This window comes from Mus caroli, unplaced genomic scaffold (genome assembly GCF_978045245.1).
Source record: "Mus caroli unplaced genomic scaffold, Mus_caroli_1 scaffold_3, whole genome shotgun sequence".
NCBI classification, from domain to species: domain Eukaryota; kingdom Metazoa; phylum Chordata; class Mammalia; order Rodentia; family Muridae; genus Mus; species Mus caroli.
Genome location: NW_028227258.1, coordinates 5,767,770 through 5,788,943, shown reverse-complemented (window position 1 = coordinate 5,788,943; position 21,174 = coordinate 5,767,770). Strand labels below are relative to the sequence as shown.

Genomic DNA, 21,174 nt, shown 5'->3' with positions numbered 1-21,174 from the left:
AATAGAGAGAGTGAGCAGCCTTGTCTTGTCCCTGATTTTAGTGGAATTGCTTTAAGTTTCTTTCTATTTAATTTGATATTGGCTATTGGCTTGCTATATGTTGCCTTTAGTTTTAGGTATGTGCCCAGTTTCCCCCATCTCTCCAAGACTTTTATCATGAAGGGGTGTTGAATTTTGTCAGAGGCTTTTTCAGCATCTAATGAGATGATCATGTGATTTCTTTTCTTTCAGTTTGTTTATATGGTGGATTACATTGATTTATTTTTGTATGTTAAACCATCCCTGCATCTTGGGGTGACGCCTACTTGATCAAGGTAGATGATGTTTTTTATGTGTTCTTGGATTCATTTTGCAAGTATTTTATTGACTATTTTTGCATCAGTGTTTATTAGATAAGTCGGTCTGAAATTCTCTTTCTTTGTTCAGTCATTGTGTGGTTATGTATCAGGGTGACGGTGGGCCTCATAAAATGAATTTCACAGTGTTCTTTCTGTTTTTGTTTTGTGGAATAATTTGAGGAGTATTGGTGTTAACTTTTCTTTGAAAGTCTTGTAGAATTCTGCACTAAGACCATCTAGCCCTGGGCTTTTTTTGGTTGGGAGACTTATAATGACTGCTTGTATTTCCTTGGGGGTTATAGGTATATTTAGATCGTTTATCTGATCTTGATTTAATTTCAATAACTGATATCTCTCAAGAAATCATCAATTTCATTTAGATTTTCCAATTTTGTGGAGTACAGGTTTTTAAAGTAAGACCCAATGATTCTTTGGATTTCCTTGGTGTCTTTTGCTATATTTCCCTTTTCATTTCTGATTTTTTTAATTCAGATATTGTCTCTGCCTTTTAGTTAGTTTTGTCAAAGGCTTGTCTATATTTTAAAATTTTCTTAATGAACTACTTCTTGGTTTCATTGATTCTTAGTATCATTCTTTTTGTTTTTAATTTATTGATTTCAATCCTGAGTTTGAATTTTTCCTGCCATCTGTTCCTCTTGTGTTTTTGCTTCTTTTTGTTCTAGAACTTTCAGGTGTGCTGTTAAGTCACTAGTATGAGATCCTACTAATTTCTTTATGAAGACATTGCTATGAAGTTTACTTTTAGAACTGCTTTTATTGTGTCCTATAAGTTTGGATATGTTGTGCCTTCATTTTCATTTTATTCTACAAATTTTTTAATTTCTTTTTTTATTTCTTCCTTGACCCAATAATGATTGAGTAGAGAGTTGTTCAGTTCCCATGAGTTGGTAGACTTTGTTGTTTGTGTTGTTGTTGAGGTCCATCCAGTTTTAATCCATGGTGGTCTGATAAGACACAGAAGATTATTTTAATTTTCTTGTATCCGTTGAGACTTGCTTTGTGACCGAGTATATGGCCAGTTTTGGAGAAGGTTTTATGAAGTCCCAAGAAGAAGGTATATTCTTTTGTGTTTGGATGTAATGTTCTGTAGATATTTATTAGATCCATTTGATCCAAAATGTCTATTATTTTCATTATTTCTGTTGAGTTTCTGTTTTGATGACCTGTCCATTGGTGGTGTGTTGAAGTCTTTCACTACTAATGTGTGGGGTTTGATGTGTGATTTAAGATTTAGTAATCTTTCTTTTACAAATGTGAATGCCCTTCATTTGGGACATAAATGTTCAGAATTGGGGGTCATACTGGTGGACTATTCCTTTGCTGAATATGAAGTATCGTTTTCCATCTCTTTTTGTTATGTTTTGGTTGAAAGTCTATTTTATTAGATATTAGAATGGTTACTCCAGCTTGCTTCTTAGGTCTACTGCCTTGTAAAATCTTTTTCCAGCCCTTTACTCTGAGGTAACATCTATGTTTGTTGCTAAGCTGTATTTCTTGTATGCAGCAGAATGATGGATTCTGTTTTTGTATCTATTCTGTTAGCCTGTGTCTTTTTATTGGTGAATTGAGTCCATTGATATTGAGAGATGTTCAGGACCAATGATTGTTAATTCCTGTTATTTTAATGTTGCTGATGGTAGGTATGTGTGTGAGTGTGTATGCGTACCCGCATGCATGCCCATACACTTCCCTTCTTTTAGTTTTGCTGGTGTGGAATTATTTCCTATATTTTCTTGGATCTAATTAACCTCCTTGGTTGTAGTTTTTTTTTCCTGATATCTTCTGTATGTCTGGATTTGTGGATAGATATTGTTTATATTTGGTTTTGTCATGGGATATCTTGTTTTATTGTTCTATGGTGACAGAAGTTTTGCTGGGTATAGCAGTCTAGGTTTGCATCTGTGATCTCTTCAACACTGCATGACACCTGTCCAGGCCCTTCTGGATTTTAGATTCTCTGTTGCGAAGTTGGGTATAATTCTGATAAGTCTATCATTGTATGTTATTTGGCCTTTCTCCTTGTAGTTTTTAATATTCTTTGTTCTGTGAATTTAATGCCTTGATTATTATGTGGCAGGAGGATTTTTTTTTTTCTGGCCTAATCTATTTGGTGTTTTGTAAGCTTCTTGTATGTTCATAGGGATCTCTTTCTTTAGGTTAGGGATTTTCTCCTATGATTTTGTTGAAAATGTTTTCTGGACCTTTGTGCTGAGAATCTTTTCCTTCTTCTCTTGTTGTTGTTGGGTTTGGTCTTTTCATAGTGTCCCAGATTTCCTGGATATTTTGTGTCTGGTACTTTTTGGATTTGATGTTCTCCTTTACCTATGAACTGATTTCTCTATCGTATCTTTCATGCCTGAGAGTCTCTCATTACTCTTTTGTATTCTGTTCATCTGTAGTTCCTTTCTTAACTAGGTTTTTCATCTCGAGGATTACCTCAGTTTATGTTTCTTTTATTGCTTCTATTTCCATTTTCAGGTCTTCAATGGTTTCATTCATTTCCTTTACCTGTTTGATTTTATTCTCCTGTATTTCCTTAATGAACTTATTCAGTTCCTCTTTAAAGGCTTCTATCATCTTCATAAGATTGAATTTAAGGTAATTTTCTTATGTTTTAGCCATGTTAGAATATTCAAGACTTGTTGCAGTAGAATAACTAAGCTCTAATCGTGCCATATTTCCCTGGCTGTTGTTGATTCTGTTCTTATCCTGGCCTATAGTCATCAAGGTTTTGTGATTATTAAAGGTTTAGATGCTGATTTCTGAGTTTATCTTTGTTGGATGGCTGGTTTTTGATTTTTTTTTCTGTTATTCTTAGTCTACTAAGGTCTTAGTAGTCTGGGTTTCTGGTGACCAGTGAGTCTTCAGGTTCAGTAAGGTGTCTTGCTGAGGTGTTTGTGGCCTTTGGGGTTTGGAGTCCTAAAGTTGCCTCTGGAATCCCAAATATTAGTGTGGTCTGGGGTCTCTGGTGCCTGTGTGGCCTCCAGAAAAGCAGGCAGGGTTGTGGGACAGGAAATGGAGTGCAGTGTATGAGGCACAGCGTACTGCTGTTTTATGTGCTTTCAGAGAAGTTAGCAGGCCAAGGCTTGGGGTGGAGTCTTACCTGGTGACTCTGGTACTGGCAGGCCTCCAGGAAAGCTGACTGAGTTGTGTGATGGGGAATGAAACTAGGGTATGAGGTGAAGTTTTAGCCCCTAGATTAATTTTGTTCATAATGTTATTTTTGTGGAGAAACGATTTCCTTTAAAAGAAAATCTCTTTCTGGATATGTCTGGCTAACTGGTCTTACAATTTCCTTTCAGGTGAACAGTGTCAAATGTGCATACAAGAATTGAGTCAATAAACTTGCATCATTTTCCTTAATCGTCATGAGTTATTTAAGCCAGGGGAGTTGGTTTGTATGAGGATAGCACACTCACTCTGTTAACTACAGTAACAACTAGCTTGCTCTCTAATAAATGATATTAGCGGTTCTATTATCGTAATAATCACACAATCAAAAATCAAAAGCTTATAAAATATGACCTAATTTTAGTTTTTAAATTTCATTTTAAATGGGAAATGTAAATTGTATTCACCAGCTGAGCCATATGACAGAGAAGCTCTAAGGCTCTTCATCTGGCCTCTGTGTCTCTTTATTCTGGAGATGTGATCAGGGAAATAAAAACATTTGCATCACAATACAAGTTCTGCTAGCATGCAGGGTGGGATGGAGCCATTATGTACCAGTTGTCTGGGCTATATGAGAGCAGCTAAATCTTACTCTTTCACAGAGAAAGTAGGATATTCTGAGCTTAAATATAAAGCAACCAGGACTTGCAATCAGAAGGTAGGTAGACTTGACAATGACCTTTCAGCCTACCTCTCATATGGTGATGTACCTACTACAACAAACAAAAAGGGAGCCTAAATACTTTAACATCAGTTTCAACTATCTTTAATGTAAGAAGCAGAAAATTGCAGGATCAACAAAAGCTGTTAGCAGCTTTCAGTCTGCTTTTTCTCTCTACCTATGAAAGATCGCCTGTGGTTTGACAGCCAACTGGTCTGCCTTTCCATCCTCTATTATATGGTGATATATGAGTGAGCTAGAGTATACCAGCATGCCCTTCTGTGCCTCAGTATTTCCACTTATAAAATGGCATGAGAATAAAGGGATATTTCACAGAAAAATGGGAGCATTAAATAAAGAAAGACAGTACAGCTCAAGAAAATTCAGTTCACATGATGTTCTATCTGGATCATTGTGGAGTGGGACATTGAAGTATAAAGTGTGTAGTGGTGTAGATAGAAGTGAACATTTAATTTTTTAAAATGAGAATTTAAGGTCATGCCTTCTGCCTTGACATTCTTGAATGTTTCTTTTCCAACTTGAGCTAGTTAAATAGAGGAAAGAAGGTATAAAGATAGCACTTAGTAGAATATCACTTGCCTAGAATTTTAGTATTATACACATATACAAGCATGAAAGGTGAAACTCAGCAAGGCTCTATGTACTGGATAGTTTTGTGTCTCAACTTGACACAAACTGGAGTTATCACAGAGAAAGGAGCATCCCTTGAGGAAATGCCTCCATGAGATCCTGCTATAAGGCATTTTCTCAGTTAGTGATCAAGGCGCGAGGGCCCAGGCCATTGTGGGAGCTACCATCCCTGGTCTGGTAGTCCTGGGTTCTATAAGAATGCAAGCTGAGCAAGCCAGGGAAAGCAAGCCAGTAAGTAGCATCCTCCATGGCTTCCGCATCTACTCCTGCCTCTAAGTTCCTATCCTGTGAGAACCTATCCTGACTTCCTTTGGTGAATAACAGCCATGTGGAAGTATAAACTGAATTAACCTTTTCCTCCCCAATTTGTTTCTTGGTCATGATGTTTTGTGCAAGAATAGAAACCCTAACTAAGACACTCTGCCATATATCTGGTGAGACCCAGCCTTGTTCTTGGATGGGTCAAGCTAGCCAGTCTTCTAGCTCCACTTTTCTATCTGAATATCCTTCAGCTCTTTCTTGCCAAAGAATGCATTGCTCTCTCTCTCTTTTAAAGAAATTAATGCATTTACTTGTTCATTTTCATATTTATGTTTATGTAGTGTTGGGAAGGCATATGCCAGGTTGTGCTTGTAGAGCCTCAGAGGACAGTGTTCTGGAGTTGCTATTCTCCTTGACTGTTGAGTTCTGGAAATCAAACTTAGGTTATTAGGCTTAGCTGGCAGCATGCATCTTTACTCACTGATTTATCTTGCTAGTTCCAAATGACAGATTTCTCTGAATCTCTCATTGCTAAGGTTTATTTCTTATAGGTCCCATTTCCTGCCCACTCTATCTATTCTGTTACCCTCCTGGGATTGAGAATGTGACCAGCCCAATTAGCCCATGAGTTCAAACCAGATTAAATTGCCCATGGCCTGAGAACAGGCAGAAGGAAGTAGCAGCATTAGAGACCTGCTTCCGTACACTGTGACATAGGGATGCAGTTTCCAGATAAAGGAATATGCAGTCACTCCCAAAACTATCTACTGAGACACCCATACCAGTATCTCAAAGACGAGAAGCTGGTAATGAGTCAAAACCTGGTATTGAAGTGCACAGAAGCCAGCTCCACCGGGAAACACTTTACAGGCTTCTCATTCGAGTTTGTCTTGTACCATTGGACCCTGTGGTCAGTTTGGTTACCATTTAATGGGCAGTGAGTTGACTTCAGGTGGACAATTCATCAATTCTGTCACTGTGGACATGGTCCTTGGTCTCTCTGTGCCTCATTGTCTACATCTGTGAAGAGAAGTAAATGATAATTCCAACACACCTAGGGTCAGACAACCTAGACAAAATAATAAGTAAAGCATTCCATAGAGTGTGGCATTTGATGCTAAACCTGTGTGAGATGATATTATCGCCATAGTAACAGTGCCATACTCATGACAGATCTGACGAGATCCTTTTTAGAGCTCCTTTCTTTTCTTGACACAAATTTTATGACTTCCAGTTTTCTTGGGACTGTGTTCTCTTTCAAGACTCCAGTTTTCATTTCCTTTTTGAATTTTAGTGCTGCAGTTCACTTAATCCAGTTTAAACTGAACATCGTCATTTCAACATACAATCTACTGACATAAAGCATTATTGTATTGTAAAGCATTACTGAAGAGATTTTAAACTGGTCCTTTCGAATCTGGAACTTACAATATTTTTTTAATATATTTTATTACGTATTTTCCTCAATTACATTTCTAATGCTATCCCAAAAGTCCCCCATACCCTCCCCCCTCTCCCCCATTTCCCTACCCACCCATTCCCATTTTTTTTTTTTTTTTTTGGCCCTGGCGTTCCCCTGTACTGGGGCATATAAAGTTTGCAAGTCCAATGGGCCTCTCTTTCCAGTGATGGCCGACTAGGCCATCTTTTGATACATATGCAGCTAGAGTCAAGAGCTCCTGGGTACTGGTTAGTTCATAATGTTGTACCACCTATAGGGTTGCAGGTCCTTTTAGCTCCTTGGGTACCTTCTCTAGCTCCTCCATTGGGAGCCCTGTGATCCATCCACTAGCTGACTGTGAGCATCCACTTCTGTGTTTGCTAGGCCCCGGCATAGTCTCACAAGAGACAGCTATATCAGGGTCCTTTCAGCAAAATCTTGCTAGTGTATGCAATGGTATCAGCGTTTGGAAGCTGAGTATGGGATGGATCCCAGGGTATGGCAGTCTCTAGATGGTCCATCCTTTCGTCACAGCTCCAATCTTTGTTTCTGTAACTCCTTCCATGGATGTTTTGTTCCCAATTCTAAGAAGGGGTACAGTGACCCCACTTTGGTCTTCATTCTTCTTGAGTTTCATGTGTTTAGCAGATTGTATTATATATCTTGGGTATCCTAAGTTTTGGGCTAATATCCACTTATCAGTGAGTACATATTGTGTGAGTTCCTTTGTGATTGGGTTACCTCACTCAGGATGATGCCCTCCAGGTCCATCCATTTGCCTAGGAATTTCATAAATTCATTCTTTTTAATAGCTGAGTAGTACTCCATTGTGTAAATGTACCACATTTTCTGTATCCATTCCTCTGTTGAGGGGCATCTGGGTTCTTTCCAGCTTCTGGCTATTATAAATAAGGCTGCTAAGAACATAGTGGAGCATGTGTCCTTCTTACTGGTTGGAACATCTTCTGGATATATGCCCAGGAGAGGTATTGCTGGATCCTCTGGTAGTTCTATGTCCAATTTTCTAAGGAACCGCCAGACTGATTTCCAGAGTGGTTGTACAAGCTTGCAATCCCACAAACAATGGAGGAGTGTTCCTCTTTCTCCACATCCTTGCCAGCATCTGCTGTCACCTGAATTTTACTTACAATATTTTTAAAAGTTATTCTTTAAAATTTTTTACATATACATACAATGCTGTATGATCATAATCCCCCATCTCACTCCTCCAATACCTCCTAGTCTTCTGCAACATTTCCTCCAATACGTGTATGCATACACACTGTACACACTCACATGCACACACATGCACACACACATACTCACACATGCATACACACCATTAAATTTAATTAGTGCTCCCTGTACATCATGCATCTACTAGAGGATGAGAAACATACTCATGACCACACCTTAAAAGATAAACAATTCTTCCTCCCCTCTCCCACCCCCATCCCCAAGCAGTCATCAAATGTCAAGAGTTCCTTTGGTTGCTTTGTGAGCCTTGTAAATCCATCTCCTATCCACGATGGGATAACTCGCTTGATCTTGTACCGGTTTTGGTCAGGCAACCACAGCTACTGTGTGCAATCTGTGCAAGGGCCCAGTCATGTCCAGAGTCAGCATTTCACAGCTTTCCTCCTCATCCTGCAGCAGCTTGTGCACTTTTTGACTCTTTTTCTGAAATGTTTCCCACAGACTCATGTTGAACACTCAGCTGAACACCACTTCACCCCCAAAGAGACCAAAGCAACATTTATATATTCTGTCTTAGGTCTACTTTACAAGTGATTATACTTGCATAGTGTTCTTGTCTTAACAGCATCCGCAATAATTTTTTAAAATCAGCCTTCTTTAAATCTAGTATGAGACCAGAATAATAAAGGATTATAGATTCCAGAGGGTTGTGCTTAGCTTTTTTTTTTAATTTATTTTTTTAATTAGGTATTCTTTTCATTTACATTTCAAATGCTATCCCAAAAGTCCCCCGACCCTCCCCCCACTCCCCTACACACCCATTCCCACTTCTTGGCCCTGGCGTTCCCCCATACTGAGGCATATAAAGTTTGCAAGACCAAGGGGCCTCTCTTCCTAATAATGGCCAACTAGGCCATCTTCTGATACATATGCAGCTAGAAACACGAGCTCCGGGGAGGTACTGGTTAGTTCATATTATTGTTCCACCTATAGGGTTGCCGACCCCTTTAGCTCCTTGGGTACGCTCTCTAGCTCCTCCATTGGGGGCCCTGTGTTCCATCTAATAGCTGACTGCGAGCATCCACTTCTGTGTTTGCCAGGCCCCAGCATAGCCTCACAAGAGACAGCTATATCAGGGTCCTTTCAGCAAAATCTTGCTGGTGTATGCAATGGTGTCAGTGTTTGGAGGCTGATTATGGGATGGATCCCCGGGTATGGCAGTCTCTAGATGGTCCATCCTTTTGTCTCAGCTCCAAACTTTGTCTCTGTAACTCCTTCCATGAGTGTTTGTTCCCAATTCTAAGAAGGGGCAAAGTGTCCACACTTTGGTCTTCGTTCTCCACTAAAATCAGGGACTAGACAAGGCTGCCCACTTTCTCCCTACCTATTCAATATAGTACTTGAAGTCCTAGCCAGAGCAATTCAACAACAAAAGGAGATCAAGGGGATAGAAATTGGAAAGGAAGAAGTCAAAAATCACTTTTTGCAGATGATATGATAGTATATATAAAAATTCCACCAGAGAATGCCTAAACCTGATAAACAGCTTCAGTGAAGTAGCTGGATATAAAATTAACTCAAACAAGTCAATGGCCTTTCTCTACACAAAGGATAAACAGTCTGAGAAAGAAATTAGGTAAACAACACCCTTCACAATAGTCACAAATAATATAAAATACCTTGGTGTGTCTCTAACTAAGGAAGTGAAAGATCTGTATGATAAGAACTTCAAGTCTCTGAAGAAAGAAATTAAAGAAGATCTCAGAAAATAGCTTTAATTGTCAACTTGATACAACAGAGACCACCTGGTAAGAGAATCTCAATGGGTGATTGCCTGCTTGTTGTTGGCCTGTGGGCGTGTCTTTGGCGTTTTTTTCTCAGTTAGTGGATGTGAGAAGACTCAACCCACTGTGGGAAGCACCACTCCCTAGGCAGGAAATCACAAACTATATAAGTATAGAGAAATTGAGCTTAGCAAAAGAAAGTGAGCTTGTGTGCATTCAATTCTCTTTATTCTTGACGGTGGATGAGCTGTAGTCTGGAATTGTGAGCTAAATAAATCACTAGGATGCTTTTTGTCGGGATATTTTAATTCTAGCAACAGAAATGAAACTAGATCCCAGAGAACCTGGAATCATTTGATTTGGGAGCATCTTTGCTATATATCTTTTACCTTCCAAATAGTAATATTTAATAGGTTATGGTTGTCCTTCACTTGTGATTATAGCACTTCTAACAAGCATTAATGCATCTTACTAAGAGGCATAAACTGTTTTAATTCCTGGACCAGTGCTAATTTACCGTCACGTTAACCTATAGGATAGATACAGCATTAGTCTTGTTTGAGAATATGGACACAAAGACTTGAAGAGTGACATGACCTGGCCCGAGTTAACTGCTCATGAGTAGCACTGAGCTGCTCCAGAGTCCCAAGTCCAGCCCCTAATCTATATCCCTGCACTTTGTGAACTTGAATCTCACGTTCCTTCTTCTCCATCACAACTTGGCAGTGACTCACATCCCTTCTCACTGCTGTCACCGCAGTAGGCTCCTAGTTCATCTCCTTGGATTATGTTCACCAATGCAACCTGCACATGACTGCTAGATTGCTTTTGGGGGATGCTGAGGATGGATCACAAAGATTTGTGCATGCCAGGCAGGTGCTTTCCTATGGAACTGTATGTCCTAGGCTGTTCTTTTTATCATGGTTTCTCTTATCTCATTACTTTGTTGAAAGTCTTTCTCTGATTCCCTGTGGTCTATAATGTATGAAGTAAATTCTAACCCTATTTTTTGTCTATATGTATTCTGTTTCCACACTACCTATTCAGCTTTGTTTTGTGGTCCTTCTATCCCATTATCCACCGCTCTGGTACCTGGCCTGTCCATCACTCCTACAGAAATGTTCTTCATGGCCATCTCTCTCACTTTATCTGTCTCTACAAGTTTTATTTCTGCCTATTGTCTAAAAATGTGGTTGCTTTGTGAGCCTTCCTTATTGAAACTCCCACTGACTATGGCACCAGTGCCCTAGAACTCACAACACTGTCCTTGCGTGCCTCTATTGACCATACTTTGCCTATAATATAGGTTTGTATTTTTCTCCTTGTGTTGAAGACAGAGTGTAACTCATTCACTTTCCTGTCCACTGTAGTGCCTCTGGCCACACAAGGCACACAGCAGGTACTCATTGAGTTGCAATAAATATGACTGAATTCTAGTTTCAAACTGTTCCTTTTTCCTCTCTATGGATGTGCACGTACGCATGCGCGCACTTGAGCATGCACTTAAGGTTGTTACCACATCTAAATTGACTTCTGTTCTAACCGAAACCTGCTTTTGTTCTATCAAATACTTTAGACTTGATAGTTTGTAGTTTCTGACTACAGAGTTTATTTCATACATTTTAGACACCTCAGAGTCCAAGATCAAGGCACTGGCAGGTTTGGTGTCTGGACAAGGCAGCTGGCTCATTCCAAGGTGGTGCTTTTTGCTGCGACGTCTCATAGGGAAAGGTGGCAACCTGGAGAACATGGTATCTTAACATGCAAGGAGAGAGGGCTTTGTAAAGACCAGGTAGCTCTTTGCATCTGTTGCCTGTGTGGAGCATTGTGGGAGGGGGGCATTGCTACCATTCAATCTATGGTTCCCTTATTACTCAGTCACATTTCACCAGGGCTCACTAACCCCTCTCCACAGCCATGAAGGTTTTGATTTCTCAGAACAGGGACTGAGAAAAATGGGGCTATACTGTCTTTGGGACCCATTTTTTTGTACTATTGCTTCAACTGTTACCAACAGGAATCAGGGATGTAAACATTCAGACCATGGCACCGTGTGACTTAGTGTGTCATTGTTTTATATGGAGTATTCCCTGTTTGGGTGGAAGTAGACACAGCCTTGCTGAATGCATCAGTATGCAGTCTCAGCTCTCTAAGATGAAGACCGACCATGCCTTATACACCTCCTGGACCTCCTCAGATGGTTCTGTGCATCACAGGTGGTTTGTACATATTTATGGGCTGCTTGGCTCCTGGATTTCCATTGCAAATCTATGCCTTTGCATCCCTGCCCTGCGTGTACCCACCCACAGAAGCCTCTGAGTTCTCCAGTGTGCTTTCCCACTTCGTGAAACTAGAGTCAAGTTGCTGACAACCAGAAGGCTTTCCTCTATGCTTCTAAGAACCTGTCTTTGATTCAGGACCAATTTTGTAATAGACCCAAATGTCTAGAGGAAGAGGTTGGAGGGCTCACAGGGAGAAGCCCTGGGGTTGGAGTTTACAACTGCAGGCCTTTGGTCAGAGGAAACTTTACAGAACACAGTACTATAACTTGTTACAGACAAAGGCCATTCCTTTGTCCAAAGGCCAAAGGGCAAGTATAGAAGTATTATATCACCACCATAGTACAACAATGTCTGCCAGTAGGTCTTTAAAGAAGTCTACAATATACAGCCAACAGGGCAGAAGTCAGCAAGGACTGATAACTGCTCTTCTTGAGTGAAAGGCAGAGGACTGGCTCCTAAGAAGGAAGACCTGGATAAGTAGCATCTCCAGTTGGGATGTGCACCTCAGAGGTCCTTAACCACACTGGGCCATGGCAGATTTTAGGATTGTTGAGCAGCTTTGAAGGCTCCCCCAGACTCCCATCCCCATCTTCAGGGTTGTTGCTCTCAGCAGGAGGATATTTTCACAACATTTGGGGTATGTGGCCCCTGTGGTCTTGCCTCTCACTAGAGAGAGGACAAGATCATGACAAGTGTGACCAGGGTACACCTATTATTTCAGTGGACAAAGTAAGGATTTGCCATTGCATGGAGCAGTGGGCCAGTCAAGAAGAAGATCTTTCTTTGATAATATTTTATATTAATTTATTTGCTGCTTCCTTGGCTTCTATGCTTAAAAGATCTTTGTTTTTAAATGCAGGTGACCCAAGGAGGTATGATCCAGATTTCCAGGGACCTACTGCCAAAAGGTAAACGACTTTTTTTCTAGTGAATGCCTTTATTTAAAAAAAAAAAAAACAACCACCAAAAGTTTATTTGGGGTACGTCATTTTGTAGCACATGGAGAATTTTGTCTATTGTCAGGGACAAATACCTCATTTCTGCCTGAACGTAACCTTACTTATGTAGGAAACATACAGAGAATAAATCTCTCCTCAAATCATGAACACTGTGCTCATTCAGCAAAGGATCTGTCTTTAGTCACTAGACCGAGAGCTTGAGTTTGCCAAAAGAAAAAGCCCAAGAAATGCTTTGTGCAGCTTATCCTCCCTGTGGAGACGAGACGCATTCAGGTGGCTATTTTGTGTGTCTGTGAGCTCTGTGACTCACTGTGGCCGATGCAAAGTTGCTATGCCAACCTCTTCCACACCAGGCATGTGTGCCACTCAGCTTCCAGAAGCAAGGACCGTCTTGGAGACCATCATCCTCCGATGTCTCATGGGTCTTCAGGACACTGGAGTGCTCCAGGGAAATAACCGTGCCTTTGCTGGTGCTCCCCTCCCCCAGCACTGTGTGACATTTCAATTTCAGCCAATACTTTATCCCTCTTATGATTTAACCTATCCTTCATTCTCAGGCTTCCAGCTAATCAGAGACATGGCTGTGGGTGGAACAGCTAAACAGGAGAGGATTATGCAGCTGGTAGCTGTTTTCTGCTGGGCCTTGACTTTGATTTTTGGCAGTTGTATGTCATAATAAACCATGGTGCAAAATAATGATCAGCACTCTCATTTGCACTTGCCAATCATTGGGATGTGCGCTAGCCGTTCCTGCAATTTCCCACAAATCTCCCAGCTTTAAGCAGCTTATTTTAATTCTGTAAAATGTCAGGCCGTTTGTTCAGGCTCCTCATCCACAGGTCCACTTCCTTAGGAGGGGTCTGGAGCCTCTGTCAGTCTCTCTGTGGTAATACTGTGAGTGTGCTCTGTTGCCTGGAGTGCGGGCAGCCTTGCTCAGAGTGGTCTTTAAGCTTCATAGTAACTAATTGACAAGGACTGAAAGTAGCCTGTTGTCCCTCAGGGACCACTAAATATCATTAATCTTTGGCAAGAATAACAGTTATAGTAAGCCACCTGTCACATTTAGGCAGAGGAAACATGAATTTCAAGTGTTCCTCTCCTAGCCATAGAGAAGGCAGATGAGACAGGCCTGGTTGGTTTTATGGAAATAAATTGAGATCTCTCCACACTCACGTTCCATCATGTGGCCACATATTGGTCAATAGTGAACCGTGAGAATGGCACTAGTTATACCAGAGCATTATGGATCATGTGGTCAACAGCAACGTGTCATTGAAACGTCCCTGTCTGGTGGCATCACAATAACCATGCTGTCCTCATCTATAACACACGTTGTGTAGACATTTTGAGATGCACATGCTCTCACTGTTGGGTTATAGTAGAACACTACAGTATTCATCACAGTAGCTTGATGTATAGGTCTGTGACTGAGGAACACTAGGTGAGGCCATATAAGTTGTATATGCCTATGGGCCTATGGGCCATTAGCCTATGGATGTAGTGTGCATTGTCTAGCATCCAGGTTCATGTAACCCGCCCTACAATATTCTCACAGTGCCAGAAAACTTAATGATGCGCTCCTTAGAAAGATCCCTATGATTAATAGACCCATGGTTAAGTACCCTGTGAGATGGCACAGTGGGTAGGGGCACTTGCCACGGAGCCTGAGGACCCAAGTTCCATCCCCAGGGCTGGATGAGTGGAGGAGAGAAGATAATGACTCATACAAGTTGTCCTTGAACTCCACACATACACACTGTGGTGTGTCCACGATTACACACACATGCATACATGCACACACGCATACATGCACACACGCACGCACAGACACACTAAACTCCAAACACCCATGATAGTCACTGTGAGGAAATAACTTTAATTCGGGGCTTTGGGGGTGGAACTTCAGACATCACATAGGTGTTTCTGTGGCTATACCTCCCGCCACCACCTAAGGACTGACTGAATGCAGGCCTGCACAGAAGCAAGCTGTTGGGAGACTTGGGAGGCTGTGAAGGCAGCAGGCTTCTTCTGACCCTTACTAGGGAAGTAATTGGGACACTTAAAGAACAAAAGAAACTGTCCTCGCTGGTAAAGCTCTTGCCCAGAACAGCAGGAGGGCTGGCTTCAAAGGAGCCAGCGAGAAAGCAACCAAAGTGAGACACCCCCTTCCCCTTCCAGCCATTGAATCTCACCAGGAAGCAGTCTAATGACAGCAAGCTAAGGGTAGAGAAAACTGTGGGTACAGGTCTCCCCAGGGCTTCAGGCAGTCTCCACCACTCCCTTTTGTCTACCTGCTGGGCTCTCCCCTCTGTGCACAAGCACAGTACTTCCTGTCTGGTTGCCTCATCTACTCTTGCTTACTTAAAATAGATTGTCTGGAGCAAGCGCCATAATATTGACAAAAGGGTGATTTGATCATTATGGGTTTTTTTTCCCCCTGTTCCATTTGAAAAAGTTGGACTCCCAGGCCACGTAAGTTGCCTTCTATACTCAATAATCGTAAAAGGTCGGTTAGTGTTGGGTCGATCCTGCAGAAGCACTGCGCGTGGGTGCAGATGTGGCAGCCGTAGAGGGTGGGAGCCAGTACAGGAGCAGACTAAGAAAGCTCTGTAATAAACAGTGCCCGAGGGGCTCTGGTTGTCATTCAGAGCTGAGAAGTTTGATTTTTTTTTCCCCCAACAGACAATGAGAGCTGTGGGGGCACTGCTGAACTGATGTGTACAAAGCCCACTAATGCGTCTAACTTAGTGCCAGCATCTAAGTGGGTGTACTGGCTATGTGTCAACTTGACACAGCTGGAGTTACCACAGAGAAAGAAGCTTCAGTTGAGGAAATGCCTCCATGAGATCCAACTGTAAGGCATTTTCTCAATTAGTGATCAAGCGGGAAAGGCCCCTTGTGTGTGGGACCATCTCTGGGCTGGTAGTCTCGGGTTCTATAAGAGAGCAGGCTGAGCAAGCCAGGGGAAGCAAGCCAGTAAAGAACATCCCCCCATGGCCTCTGCATCAGCCCCTGCTTTCTGACCTGCTCGAGTTCCAGTCCTGACTTCCTTTGGTGATGAACAGCAGTATGGAAGTGCAAGCCGAATAAACCCTTTCCTCCCCAACTGCTTCTTGGTCATGATGTTTGTGCAGGAATAGAAACCCTGACTAAGACAGTGGGCATTTGAGTTCAGACTCCTCTTGCTCAGCTGGGCACGCGGGTTCAAGTCTCTACTCCCAAGCTACTGAAAGGGTTGTAGCAGGAGGATCATGGTCAACAAGAGCAAGTGAGCAGGACCTCAGCTCAAAATAAAAAGTGAAAAGAAGTCTGGGGAGCAGAGCTCAGAGCTAGAGCGGTTGCTCGCCTGGCCTAGGAGAGTCCCTGGTTTTGATCCCCATGCAGGACCACCATGAACAATCAAAGAGCCCAACAACCACAGTGGCAGCAGCACACAGGTGGGGCTTTTCTTTTTCTTTTTCTACAGCTTTAATAGTTCAGTTGTGTATGAGTGTTTTAAGTCACTAAGTTAGGATGCCTGGTGGGTTGTTTGGGTTTGTTTATTTGCTTTTCTGGTCTTTTTGGAGGTGTGTGTGTGGGGGGGGGTGGCTGAGTGCAGCTTATGTGTGGAGAAGTGAATGAGAATGGAGCCCTGCTTTGCTCCCTGCCCAGGTGTTAGACTACATAAACAAGAACTCCCATGTGTAGCACCATCCAGATCAGGAGGGCTCAAAAGACCTGTAATATTATTTATGTGAATTTAGTAAGATGTACTCCTTGCTCTACTGTAATGGAAGGGGTGGGAAGTTCTCTGTCGGGAGTGCTGAGGGGCTGTGTGGGGAGAGCTGAGGGGCTGTGTGTGGAGAGCTGAGGGGCTGTGTGTGGAGAGCTGAGGGGCTGTGTGTGGAGAGCTGAGGGGCTGTGTGTGGGGTACTGAGGGGCTGTGTGGGGTACTGAGGGGCTGTGTGTGGAGAGCTGAGGGGCTGTGTGGGGAGAGCTGAGGGGTTGTGTGGGGAGAGCTGAGGGGTTGTATGTGGGAGGTGCTGATGAGGGGCTGTGTGTGGGGTGCTGAGAGCACTGAGGGGCTGTGTGGGGTACTGAGGGGCTGTGTGGGGTACTGAGGGGTTGTGTGTGGAGAGCTGAGGGGCTGTGTGGGTACTGAGGGGTTGTGTGGGGAGAGCTGAGGGGCTGTGTGGGGTTGCTGAGGGGCTGTGTGGGGAGCTCATTCAGCAGAGAGTGGGGAAGCCTCCTGTGTTCTCCAATCCTGAGTCACGCCTCTGTGATTCAATTCTTTGATTTTGATTAAGGTTTATTGATTTTTATTTTATTATGTGCGTATATGCTGTGTCTGCATGCATTTATATGTACCATCTGTGTGCAGTGTCCACAGAGACCAGAGGTGGGATCCTCTGCAACTGGAGTTACAGGTGGTTTTGAGCCACTATGTGGGAGCTGGGAACTGAGCTTTGATCTTCTGCAACACCAGCCAGTGCTTCTAACCATTAGACACCTCTTCAGCCCCACCTCTTCAGCCCCTTTGTGTTCCCTCCTTAATGCCAAGAGTCAGAGAGAAAAGCTTAGCTCAGGCCCAGGAGATGAACACACAGACCCTCACTAAGGTCTGAGGAATTCTGGGTTGTGTTGCTTAGAGAACTTCTCAAATTATCCTCACAATACTGTCTCCCTAATTTATGCAGGTCTCAGGGTTTTGTCTAAATTGGAATAGTTGGTGTCCTTCTTGTTCCTGACAAAGGGATTTAAATATCCAAAGGCAGAGTTAATCCCTGTGTAGAAAACACAAGGGAAAGTTACAGTAGGAGAAGCCCAGAGTCCCTCAAAAACAAACTACAAATGTAAAATTGCCTGGGAAGAGGCCACAGTCGGCCTTGATCTGGAGCAGAGTTTAAGTCATTTGTGTGTCATTTGTTGACAAGTCCTTTCTAAAGTCACAAAATGGAGGAGGTAAAAGTGAATCGTTCATTGTCTTGAATGTCTGGTCCTCTGCAGCTGAACTGATGAGTCTGTTATCAGTGTGGTATCAGTGTGATATCAGTGTTGTATCAGTGTGGTATCTCAGTGTGGTATCAGTGCCTAGCTGCATTTGGTGGAGAAGACAGGGCTCTGGAAGTGGAGGACTGTGCACATGGCATTGGCAGGAAAAGGAATGGCCAGGTTCTAGAAAGCTTCAAAGTAGAGGCAACCTGTCAGCTTGTACTTGATGTACCAAGAAGAGTCAGTATCCTGGCTTCAAGTCAGAGGCTTGAGAACATCTGAATAGCCTGGGAATAGCTGTGTGTGAGCAGGACCCTGCATGTGTGCCTGCGTGCAGTGTGAGGGGTGGGATGAGTGGGAGCCAGGGCTGATGGGCAGAGGGGGATGCTGGGAAGTGAACACCAGCAGTCCCACCAAAGGTTTAGATATCGTTCCACAGCTCCCTGTTTTATTCTACAGACCTGAGGCGACGCTGATGATATTGACCGTTCTCCAGAGGAACAGAACCAATAGGGTGCATATGGATTTTTAAAGGGGCATTTAGATTGGCCTTACATGTGTGACTAGGTAGTTTAACAATGACTCTCTGCATGGTGGAGAGAGACTGAGAGGCCAGGGGTAGCGCAGCAGGCCAAAGCTGGCTGTCTCATCAGTCTCAGACTGACAAGGAAGGGCTGGAGGGCTCCTGGGGAGTCCCTCACCCAGCAAGGAGTGAACAAATGGTAAGTACTGGCCATTCCCTGAGCCACTTGCTGGAAAGTGCCCCTGAGTGGAGACAGGGTCTTCCACCCCAAGCCTTATAGATACTCCCAAAGGTATGTTTCTTGGTTGACTCCAGAGCCTGTTGAATAATTGATTAACTATCAGTTAGGTCTTCATGTTAGAGCCTTGGCAGTCCTCTGCACAGCCCCCCTCCCCCGTGGCAGTCACCTTGCTGCTTACGGGTGCACAGGTGGACTATTGCCCGCCTTACTGCTGAGACTAAAATCCCAATAGTAGAAACCAGGGGAAGGGGAGATTGTATCATCCCGCAGTCTCTTGGGGTGGCAGGAGCTTGGGGTGGTCTGACAGTGCCTCCAATTAGGAAGCAGAGGGGTGAGCACCACGCCTGTGCTCACCTGGATGTCTCCTGGTTCCTCAGCCTGGATGACATTGCCTATATGGTGGGTCTCCTCCACAGTTAATATAATGTATAAAATCCCTCAAGGGCATGTCCAGGGATTTATTTCTACAGTGATCTAAATCCAAACAAGTTGACACCACTACAGTTGACCATCACAAGCCTCCTGGATACAGTCCAAGGGTTATGTGTTGGTATTTGCCCTATTGGGTATGTTTTGTGTTGGGGAATGGGATATTTCAGTGGAAAATACTTAGATGTGCTTCCTCTAAGTAACATCTGAGAGACCAGAGAGGGTGAGGTGTGTAAAGGAAGTGACTTATGTTATGGTGATCACAAGTTCCCACGGAGGTGGGGAAGCAGGAGGATGGGAGAAGATAACTTTATAGAGTTGCCAAGAGCCACTTGGTGAAAACTCTTGTATCCTAGAGGAAAGGGGCTGAACTTTAAAATGGCAAGCATTGGGCAGGGGAGATGGTTCAATCAGTAAAGTGTGTATGGTACCAGGAGCAGGACCCAGGTCAGGTGGTTGGCATGTCAATGTATCTCTATAATCTCACCCCTCAGGAGCAGAGATAGACAGGGACCCTAGGGCTAGAGGGGAGGTCAGTCACGCTGAAATTTGGTGAGTTTCACATGGAGTGAGAGAGCGGCTTCAAAAACTAAGGTGGAGAACACTGAGGGATGTACCAACCTCTGGCCTACACACACACACACACACACACACACACACACACACGCATATACATGAACATACGCACACACACATGCACACCCATGAGCACTCGAATGCGCACGAGACATGCTTCTTAGGGTTCCTCTTTATCTGCTCACACTTTCTCAAATTCATCTCAAGAGAGCCCCTAGTGACTTCTGTCTTGCCGAGCTCAGTGAGCAATGCCTACTGTTATACAGTTGTGCAGCAGCAGCAGCAGCAGACAAGCTGACCTCTCTGCTCCAGAGAACCCTCTTGGCTTCCTGATGTCACACCAGTCAACTTCTGTCACCTTATCAGCTTCTCTAGGCATCTCCTTTTCTGCTGCTTGGTTGTTCTCCACATGCATGTGAGCCACAGGACTGGCCCTTCCCCCTTCCTGCCTTCCTTCCCCCCTTCTTCCCTCTCTTCCCTCCTTCCACCCTTCTGTTGGAAATGTTCCAAACCTGTGTTCCTGTTCACCGGGTGACGTTATCTTGTTATTTTTCTGCTGAAATGCTTTGTTCCCAGACAGCAATGGATCACTCCTTGTCATCCAGCTTTGAACTCAACGGTGATCTGCCCCAAAGCCTCTCTCGACAACCCCACTTTCCATCCACTCTCTGACATGCTAATTGCATTTACTTTATAATATTTATCATCTCTGAAGACTTCTTTTTCTAGATTACATCATAACTGTGTTGTCATGGCCATGACTCTGTGAGAACAAGGACCTTGAGTGTTTTGTTCCTGGAAAAGTCTCTTGACATACGACATCCATTTGTTGAACAGTGGAATGAACTGTCGTCCTGGATTCAAAATGATAGAGAGCCAGGAAAGACAATGGGCCATTTAGAAAGCCACTTCCATGACCCAGCTAAGAAATGATTAAAACCTGGGGGAGAAGAGAGCTAAGATTAATACACAGGTAAGAATCTACCTGGCTTTGGACTCAGGCTCTGTGTGTGGAGGAGAGGCTGGCAAGGCATTGTCTGAGATGTGGAAACACTTGCTGTGCTCTCAGAGGTGGGGAGGCTGGGGCGGCAGGCAGGCAGGGGTTCCTGCACTCCTGCATTGAAGTGCTTATCTGGGGAAGCCTGGCTATGCTTAGGTACCTACCAGATATGTAGAAAGAAATCTAAATATATGTTTGAAGCTCTATGGACATTGCCTATTTCTTTTAACTAAACTTTCTAAGTATATTAAGGAAGAATATTAAAGTCCCCTGGAAATCACCTCATTTCCTCTAAGTGATAACTCTGGCTCACCTGTGAAAGCCTTGGCCAGGGCCCCCTCCTGGAGTGGGAGCCTGTGTAATATTGCGCCTCACACCACCAGTGTTTCCTGCTGGCTCCCCCACTGCTCCATGGGCTTCTCTGAGCCTGTGTGTGTGAGGGCCAGGGAGGGAGGGAGGGAGAGAGGGAGGGAGAGAAGCTTTGACTGTGTTACTTTCTTCACCCAAAATTCACCCTTTGACTTTTAAATTCCCACCCAATCTTGACAGAACATGTCCATATATCCTCTTCTCTTCTCTTCTCTTCTCTTCTCTTCTCTTCTCTTCTCTTCTCTTCTCTTCTCTTCTCTTCTCTTCTCTTCTCTTCTCTTTTCTTCTCTTCTCTTCTC

At 43.3% G+C, this 21,174-nt stretch overlaps 1 protein-coding gene across 2 annotated transcripts in view; it reads left to right on the top strand.

Moving 5' to 3' along the window:
* Slc44a5 (solute carrier family 44 member 5) overlaps positions 1-21,174 on the top strand; it is a 311,175-nt gene that overhangs the window by 187,470 nt on the left and 102,531 nt on the right. For both annotated transcript variants that reach the window (XM_029474881.2, XM_085835377.1), the window contains exon 2: positions 12,667-12,715. In XM_029474881.2, the coding sequence (XP_029330741.1) occupies positions 12,667-12,715 (49 nt within the window). The remainder of the gene's footprint in view (positions 1-12,666; positions 12,716-21,174) is intronic.